This window comes from Plectrocnemia conspersa, unplaced genomic scaffold, assembly GCF_051122295.1.
Source record: "Plectrocnemia conspersa isolate PC_06_02 unplaced genomic scaffold, ASM5112229v1 ptg000007l, whole genome shotgun sequence".
In the NCBI taxonomy this organism is placed as follows: Eukaryota; Metazoa; Arthropoda; class Insecta; order Trichoptera; family Polycentropodidae; genus Plectrocnemia; species Plectrocnemia conspersa.
This window is the reverse complement of record NW_028277171.1, coordinates 8,135,155-8,145,125: the sequence shown is the minus strand read 5'-3', so window position 1 is coordinate 8,145,125 and position 9,971 is coordinate 8,135,155. Positions and strand designations below refer to the sequence as shown.

Below are 9,971 nucleotides of genomic sequence, written 5' to 3'. Positions count from 1 at the left end.
ATAGTCTTCCAAGAGAAATCCGAAACAGCAAAAATATAACGGGTTTCATAAATGGAATAAAAAAACACCTTCGTACACATAGAAATAAATTATAATATTAAATCTTATTATTTTTATTTTTTCTTTCTGTTATGTATTTTTTATATATTTTTATATATGTTTACTAAATTTGTTAGATGTAAAGATTAGCTATTAAGCTAAATAAATTAATAAAATAAAATAAAATAAAATAAAATAAATAAGGGTTATTCCTATATTAAATATTTATGATAAAAATATATTTATATTATAGGTAAATTATCCATTCATTATACTGATATTACGTTTCAAACTTTTATTTATGGATATTTTTAATAATCTCAAATGGGCATTCAAGTGAAAAGTATTGACATACATATTTATTATTAGCTATTAAGATTAAAAGTTGTGAAGATTATACAAAAAGTTACTTTTCTGGTTTCTTTAGAAAGTTTATGGTTACTTGGAAAACATGATATTTTTACCTCAATAACGATTTAGTTATTAATGTTCATAATAGCTAAACTTAATATCAAAATTCCAACAAACGGTCTTTGCTTTTTTCTCACGGAATAAAAAAATGATTCATTGGATTTAATTTTCAATTCAATTTGGTTTAAAGATTAAACGCGGGCATTGAAAATTAAAATACTTAAATTGCATATCGTATTTTTTTATATAATTTAAAAAATATTTTTTATCCGGAATAATCAGTGTCCGCAAAAAAAATTGTCAGGAACATTCCGTTCCAGGTTACTTCCTGTTCGCAAAAACCCGTTCACCATAATATACATAAACCAATATACACCAAAACTAGAAGGTCCCATAGTTTAGGAACTATGAAACATTATATATCTTAAAATAAATATTTATATTGAACAATTCATATCTTATTTTTGCGACAAATATTTCTATCGATTTTAATCTACTGACTTTGCCCGGTCCTTCCCTATCACAATCCTGCCGAATCTCCGATTCCAAATGACAATGATAATGTCTCGCCGCAATTATACACCTATCTGATTATAATTTTGATTGCGATCGACCTAATTTGTTCATACACTATTATTACACCTCATCTTGTTCCAGTTCGATCGGTTCACCGTCAGCAGCATCCTTCGCCGCCAGAACGGTGCTGTCTATGGCATTTATGGATTCGTATATCGGGTCGTCTTTGGCCACCGAGTTAATACCTTCGTCGCTTTGTTCATTCAGCGCCATTCGCAATCGGGCCATTGCTTCAGTTTGCTGAAACGTGATTTCGAATTACTTAATCAGTGTGTGGTGATGAGAGAAATATCACACAAGCATGGTCAAAATCGGAGATTCTGCATCGGTATTTCTCAATCGAGATTTCTCTATAAATGGTTGATGTTTGTATAAAATAATGTGAGACCATTGTGCTTTAACAGGTAACCTCAAAACAATACACAGTATGTATACAAGATACAAGTAAGATAAAAAATAAGCATTATATATATAAAAATGAAATAATACAAATCGGACCAGCTCTCGTATCTGACATTAAATATGCTAATAGACAAAAAATGCAATGCCAGTATATTAAGGATCCGGATCAGAAGAGAAAGCGATCGTGATTCTCGAAGACGTTCGAGAACCCAAAACTGGAATTTCTTTAGAAAAGTTTGATTGTCAACAAAATCTGTCAGTAGTTGAAGAAATGCAACATACAACTTTATGCGAGAAATGAGCGAATTTTATCCCTAATATCTAATAGAAAAGTGCTAGGATACAAGAACGGATAATAAACAATATTTTCTTATAAAGGTATCTCAAGAACCATTTTTAAAGTTTTTCGATTAAAAGAGAGTATTTGATTATTCCGGGATGTCAAATCATGAACACGAAAAATTAACAAAGCCGAGCATTTTAAAATATTTTTTGCAGACATCGATTACGTGTAGAGAGAATCTGCACTTGCTCTTAAAAAATATTTCAAGATCTCTAGTGAAAGTTTCTCTAGCAAAATCGGCAGTTATAGATTACGATCTGTCTACGATCGCTCAAATAACGCAAGAATAACCGATTTAAACCAATCGAGCAACCGTGGGTAACTTATACTCTTGCATCGAGAGATTTTGTTACTGTCTTGGTGAAGGACAGAAGGTTAGAGATGTGGTGATTAATTCACCTGCGGCTGTGGCTTGCGACAGCTCAGGTAGGAGGTTAGCAGAGGTCTGCGCAGTATCCCAGTATGAAATCTGGTAAGGATCGCGTTCGAAAATGGGTTGAAACTTTCGACCCAAGGCTACAGAGCTCTGACTCAGAAATTATATTTCAACTTACCTGTTTGTTGGAATTAATTAGGTGTGAATACAACGATTCATAAAACCCTTATTGCTCATTACTGGTGACAATTCTGCTAAGAAAAAAAATCTCAAAGAGAAGCTGAATCCTTCAATAAGGATATAATCAATATTATGAAAGTATAGTAATTCAATACTTATTTAAAAATACACTCGCTGCATATTACGAGTGTATTTTTAAATGAGAAAAATGTAAACGATTTAAGAAAGCAACGTATTTGCAATGAAGTTACTAATTTTAATCGAGAATCATAATATAAATGTAATAATAATCTATCTATACATAAAGAACGTTTGTAGTTCTTTATATTATTTATGTTTGTGATAATATTTTTTTTAAATAACACTGCGATATTTCATTTATAAACGTCTTAATGAAAAAACTCGCAGCTTTAGTATTTTTCGTTAAACATTTATTAATCTTGAGTATAAAAAAAGTTGTCGTTGCTGTTTTAATTATTGTAACTATGTATTAACAAAAAACACTAGCAGATATAAATTTGAGAAAGACACTTAATTAAATTTACACGTGGTTAATTTTTAATTTGAGAAAAAAATGTTCTATGTCAAATGTCCGTTTTTCTCTTAAAAAGTGACTTTTGCGATGTGAAAGTTTAAATTAGGGAGGCAAATTTATGATTCAATTTTGCAGCAGATTTTTTTCTATTATTTGTGTTCATTTAAATTCAATAACATTACTATACAATAAAATTACCTCTTGGTCGTATATTTTGCTGGAACAGTCTTCTACTATTGATAAATGATGTTTAGCTTGTGTTTCTTGGTTTTGTGAATACAAGAAAAATGCGTAGTTCAAGCGTATCATTGGATCTTCAGGAGATATTGTCAAAGCCTTGTCGTATGCCTTCACTGCATTTCCATAGTCCTTTAAATTATCTAACGTTACTGAAAAAATAAATGTATGTATGTAACATAATGATATCTATTATATTAGGAAGAAGGAACATTTTTATGTTTTTTTATAGGCACCTGAGGATGATGTGATGCATTATCAACAATAAATTATTTTAAATATTCCTAAATTGTAGGTTATTAAATTTTAAAGTTTTTTACTTCCTGCATAAAATTATAATGAAACCCATCTATAATAATCCCTGCTCTTCAAATAGATCTTTTAAAAATATTCTTTGAGACCCTTAGATTTTCTCTGTGGTTAAAAATTAAAATTAAAAGTCTTTTGATTTTGTGATTCATAGCAGCCTTTTAACTAAGTATTGGTGTTACTCAATATTCAGATAAGTAGGACCGTTTTGGCATTTTAAAATAAATAAAAATAACATCAACGAAAAAATATAATAGGCTGTTTTATATATATGATATATATTTATGTGCAACTAATGTTTTTATTATTTTATATTCTTCACTAACATCGAAGTCTAGGTAATAGGTTTTTGAGTATTTGAAAGAGTAAGTGCCAGTCTATTTAAGGCGGCGTCCATAAATGATTAAAATTTTTTACTCTTCCCCCTATGTCGCAAGATTTAATTGAGCTTGTTTCACACTGTCACAAATCCGCTGACACCTTCCCCCTAAACCTGTGACATAATTTATGGAAGCTGTCTAAGCTTTAATCTCATTTTGAGCTTAAAACTAATATTTGCGGAGGAATTTAAGTGATAGAGATTAAATGATATTGAAAAGTATCTAATTTATAGAATATTATTACTAAATAAATTTACCATGTGAAAAATAAATATAAGAGTAAATATTTTTAAATGGTAAAGTAAATTTAGTCTACCCTCTATGTTGACTCGTCGATATGTGCATATAAAACGGAATTTTAATTATACAATCTACCAGTTGAATAAAACATATATAACATAAATAGAATAAATATTTTAAAGCTAAAATATAAATCAAGTATACCTATACTTTATCAGATATTTTTTTAAAAATATATGGAATTGATCGGTTGTATAAAATTAGCCTTTTTAATAAATTCTCTTAAAATAACTTTTTTAATTCAAAGCTATACATAAAACACCAGCGGTTAAAATATATTTGATATATTCTAACATAATTTTTTTTGACATGAATAATTTTTAAATAATTAATTAAAAATAATAATACTTGGCTATGTAAAATTAACGAGCATTTATATGACTGAAATAGAGTGGAGTTTTCCTTTTTAAATTTATCAAATTAATTCTTTAATTTTGATTGTTTTACACAAAATGCTACGCAATTCTCCCCCAGTACCTGTCAGACTAAATACTTGTTATCTTTCGCTTGCTTGAGTTTCGTCTGCGTAATTTCCATTGTGAACTCTATTTTTTGATATAAAAAATACGTTAAATTAGAGAGATGAAAAATATTCTGACCTGGAAAGTTATCAGACAGGTTTGAAATAATGTCTCGGTAAATATAAACGATTTGGAGAAACTAAGCATTATAAAATTGATCACAAATGTGATACATTTACAAATATGTTAATTTGGCAAAATTAAAATTAAAATTCTCTGTATAAAATAAATACTGAAATATATGAATATGTGTTGATTAGTTCTATATATAATACATACAATTTAAATTGATTGTTAAAACGATGTAAATCTATAGTACCAAAAACACCGAATAGAAAAAAACATATACACGTAATTAATTATAAAAATACTTAGTCGTTTTATTTTTATTCAATACTAAGTCTAGATACAAATTAAATTAATTTACGCTTTGTTATTTACAAGTTATGCTATTTAGAGATTAAAAAATAGTTAACATATCTTATACGTGGACTATAATATAAAAATATGTCTCACTCTTTCAGGATACATTATTTCCACGTTAGTAGGAGTGATAAAGACAGGTCAGAATTTTAATATACAATAAACTGGATTTTACCGGTAGTGTATCGTACATTTTTCTTTGGGGTCATATATAAATAGATTATGTTATTCCGCAGCTTTGAATTATCAAAGATCGATGTAACTAAATTGTATGATTAGAAGCGTAAGGTTAGGTTTTTGTTCTTATATTCTTAATAATAAATAGGATTTTATAAGCATTGTGGAAGAAAGCTCAAACAAAACGCTTTGTAAACCAACCATAGTTTAGTAAATCTCGCGTCTTTTCTACCATAAAGGAAAACAATTAAAATAACAAGCAGGTGTAATACAATACCAAGCGAATTGTAAAAAGCACCGTAACATTGCAGAACAATTTATTTTGTAGATATAAATGAGTCTGCAGGAAATTGCTTTGAAATGTACCTTAATCTAATAAAACTATCAGTTGCATAATCCAGCACACAGCGGAGGACCAATACGATCGATTAACTGTAAAACCTAATTGCGAAGGAATTGGGTTGTAATTCACATCCTTATTTTATTTGCTATCTACGTTTCGTAGATAGTAATAATATTGTTAAGACTTTCTTTTGTATCCTGCAGGTTTATACAAGTGCTCAGACTAGTTGAAAATAATTTTGCACCAATGCAACATTCACAAGGAAGCACTCTCCTCAAATCCTCCACTGAATGTGGAACACTGGGAATTTAAGACAAAGTTCACACAAAGTTAAAAAAAACACTCGTTTTTGTTGCACTCTGGTTGAGAATAAAATACGGTGTTTCTCTCACAACGCAAAATTTATTTTTACAATGCGCTTATCAATTATTTTGAAAACTACTTAGTTTGCAAATACAAAAAAATAATTAGTTTGCATGGATTTAAAGGGGTGCTTAATAATTCTATACGATACCAAAAAATTAAATTCTTAATCGCCAAAACAAAGGAATTAAGAGCGTTAACCCTTCTGCTAGTTTGAAAATGGCTCGTATGGATCTGATACATCGCTTGTTTTGAAGCAAAAAACTATTTTTTTAAATATTTTATTTTGATGAAGGTTTATCTTCTATCTTTTACGTATAATTTAAACCTGCTAAGTTATGAGTGTTTAAGTTTTTCAACATGCCGTCATTTTGCAAAAAATTTACACATTGGATTTTGCTAGCAAATTTATATAGAATGCTTAAGAATTCTACATTGTCACCAAAATTCAACTCTTAGTCGGTATAAATAAGCTAATACTGACCTTCTTATAAGCTTTTATATGGTGGGCCGGTCGACTCATAACACTAAACGTGTTTTGGAAAGAAAAAACTTTTTTTTTAATTTTAATTTTTTTTAAACGGTATCGTAAGTATATTCGAAAGCTCTATTTCATATCAAAAATTCAAGTCTATATCTTTAAAAGGAACCAAATACGAGCGTTAACTATATGCCAAGTCGCATAAAAGCTCGTTCGGGGGCCCGGGCAATATACCGTAATACTCGTTTTTTATTAAAAAAAAAATAATTAAAAATTGTTTTTAAATGCAAATTAAGTTTCTAAACACTTTTTGCATACATTTTCAGTAGGATTTTCAAGTACCTTGTTTCGGAGCAAAAAACTTTTTTTTTTAATATAATATTTTTTTAAACGGTATCATAAGGGTATCCAAAAGCTTTATTTTGTATCAAAAAATTAAGTCTTAATCTTTGAAACGAACGATATAACAGCGTTAACTATATGCCAAGTCGCATAAAAGCTCGTATTTGGGGTCCGACCAATTTACCATAAAACTTGATTTTGAAACATTTTTCAGTATGATTTTATTTCGCAAAGTTTTGACACTTAACATTTTTAAATTGGCCGCCATTTGGTAAAAAAAAATTATATTATTTTTTCATACTGAATATAAAAACCAATTTTAAGCAAAGCTGCGGTAATACGCCAATGGAAAATTTAGCAGCAGAAAACTAAGTCTGTTTTTAATATTAGTGAAAGATTAGTATCCACTACTATTTGTTGACAATATTGTTGAAAACTCATTATTATACTGTTTACGAAAATAAAGTAAATTATGAAATTAATATCTTACAAATGAATGGAATGTAAAAACACGTAAAGTTATCTGTTTGCAGATAATGTTTTTACTAAATAATGTAAATTTTAAAATTGGGTAACCAACAATAAATACGAGTTCTAGGATTGTATGTAATATGTACCATTGCAAAAGATTACAATAAACCGACGTAGAAATTAATGGTAAATTTTTAAAAACAATTTAAGTAAAATTTTAACTAATGGCAGACTTAAATTTGAGTCCTTATTGAAACATTGTTTAATATAAATTCAATTCATATTTTAGGAGTTATTATGAAGTCTATCTACAATTCAATTGTATTCTATTTATATATAACAGAAATGTTATATATTATTTGTTACTTATTTTAATATTGCAATACTCACTAGCCATTAGCAGCAGGGTCGAAGAAGAGCCAGACTTCATATTCAGCGAGGCGCAGAGAAACTGAAAAGCGGAGGCGTACTGCTGAGACACAAGATGTACTAGTCCCAGGTTGTGCAAGATCCTGGTGCTGAGCGGACTCAAAGCCGTGGCTCGTTTCAGGCAGCTGATGGCCTGAAAGAGAATATTTGCTGTGCATACAAATGATATCACTAAAAGCGTAGCTCCGAGACTGACCGCTATGAGTTTCTGCTTTCCGAAGAAACACATGCCAATGTTGTTCCAGAGGGCGGCGCAATCAGGTGTTTGCTGTGCTGCAATCTTGTACTTGGAGAGTGCTACGTCATAGTCGCCGTGACTCTGAAATTTAATTCGATTTATAAGAGACGCGACGATTTATCAATCACGCGCAAGGAACGCCATTCCGATTGAATGGACGCTTTGAAACATAATGCATCGGTAAATATAATGTATAGAATTTTATTTTTGCACCGACTGACTGAACGTAAAGAAATGAGACGCTTTGGGCCTAAGCAACCTTGAGATGCTGGAATGTGTTTGACTTGTTCATATAACGTGATATAATTCAAAGATGGACAACTTTTGTTAACTAAAAAATCTTAAAATACATTATTATATATTGTAAGGTTTCTTTTTGATACTCTCAGTATTCGATCTGAATTTTCAGATCGAATACCTAAGGAAGAAGTATAGAAATAATGAACAATCAACAACAGCACCAGCTGAATTATATAAATTTATTGTTTTTATATATTGTATTATCAGTAATTAGACAACTGGATTTAATGCAGAAAATAAATAAATAATATATTTAGTTTCCTGTGGTTATTTTTAAAAGAAAATCTAGAAAAAACAGTCTCAAATCTATCCCGAAGAGATTTTTTTAAATATGTCATTTCAGTAAAATCATATCGAAATACATTTTCACCAGTAGATATATGCAGATAATTTATATTTTCACTGGAAAATATAAATTTTCCGGCATTTAAACTTTTCTATATATAATAAGTAACTGATAGGTGCTAATATGCTGCTTTAAAATGTATATGAAGCTCAATTTGACAGTTGCGAAACGTCCATTTGCAGCTCAAACCCAAACTTAAACTAATGAAAGATATAGTTTTAGAACTTTTATTAGGTCAAGTCCAAAATACAAACTAAGCCAACTCTCAAGGGATAATAAGCTGAAGAATAAGTACAGACAGACATTGCATCTCACATATTGCTCCATAGTTTGTCTGTATTTCGATATTACAATATGTTTTAAAAATATGATGGCTATTTCTACCGATATTACTATGGACTTTTAATATAAGTGGGCTTATCAAAGTATATTCAAACCAAATTTTGATCAATAGGAGAGCGCAAAAACAATTATCACTTCTCAGAAGTCAAAAATTCACGTCAAAAGCAATAAAATCGTGTCGGCGCCGTCTTAGTGGGAACGCTCGGTAACGAGCGTTCCCATTGTGACGGTGACGGCACGATTTTATTGCTTTTGACGTGGATTTTTGACTTCTGAGAAGTGATAATTGTTTTTTGCGCTCTCTTATTGGATAAAATTTGGTTTAGATGTACTTTATTCGATTCTCACTCGTAATATTGTTATAAAAAGTCTTAATATAAACGCTTTATAATCGAGCGTTTTTACCACGATGACACAATTTTATTGCTTTTGACTTGGATTGAAAATTGATTATAAGGCAACATTGAACAGCAAAGAAGTAAATATGAGTAGATACTTTTAATAATTTTTAATGCCTAATTAATATATTTTACATAAAATATGATTTCAGAAAATATTTTGCACTGGTGGCTAATTTTTATATTTATTTATAGCATAATAAGGGTTAAATCGTGCCTATTAAGAAATTATATTACGACGTTAAAAAATATATAAAATGCCAATTTTGTCATAAGTCCCAGAATCATTATTTTCCCAGAGCCCGGGTTCATTACATAATCAATAAAATTGGTAGAAAAATAGCTATATTATTTAGAATGAGAATTACTTTAAAATAATCTACAATATTGACCCACTTCATTTATTGTGCACAAATATTATACATGCCTAATAAATTATATATGAAAGTAGTTTTAAATAAAAATCTATTTCTAGTTCTAAGAGTATAATTGTAAGATTGGAATGGTTAAATACTCAATAAATATTGAAGATGAACGTTTTAATATTTATATATAAGTTGGAAAATATTCTGTTGTCGGCGTATTTTAATAAGTATCTAATAAGAAGAAAAAAATGTACATAGATTTAATTGTATAAATAAAGAAAACGAGTATGGCCAAGGGAATACTGTACAGAGATGTGAATTTGTATAATACTATTCTTAGGGCA

At 29.3% G+C, this 9,971-nt stretch overlaps 1 protein-coding gene across 1 annotated transcript in view; it reads right to left on the bottom strand.

Annotated features, from left to right (window-relative positions):
• Window positions 1-1,086: 1,086 nt before the first annotated feature.
• BBS4 (Bardet-Biedl syndrome 4) overlaps window positions 1,087-9,971 on the bottom strand; it is a 35,742-nt gene continuing 26,857 nt past the window's right edge. Inside the window, exons 7-10 of the mRNA XM_088188965.1 lie at window positions 7,835-7,957; window positions 7,600-7,771; window positions 3,061-3,251; window positions 1,087-1,266 (exon numbers count right to left, since the gene is read on the bottom strand). Coding sequence (XP_088045091.1) covers window positions 1,087-1,266; window positions 3,061-3,251; window positions 7,600-7,771; window positions 7,835-7,957 — 666 coding nt within the window. The remainder of the gene's footprint in view (window positions 1,267-3,060; window positions 3,252-7,599; window positions 7,772-7,834; window positions 7,958-9,971) is intronic.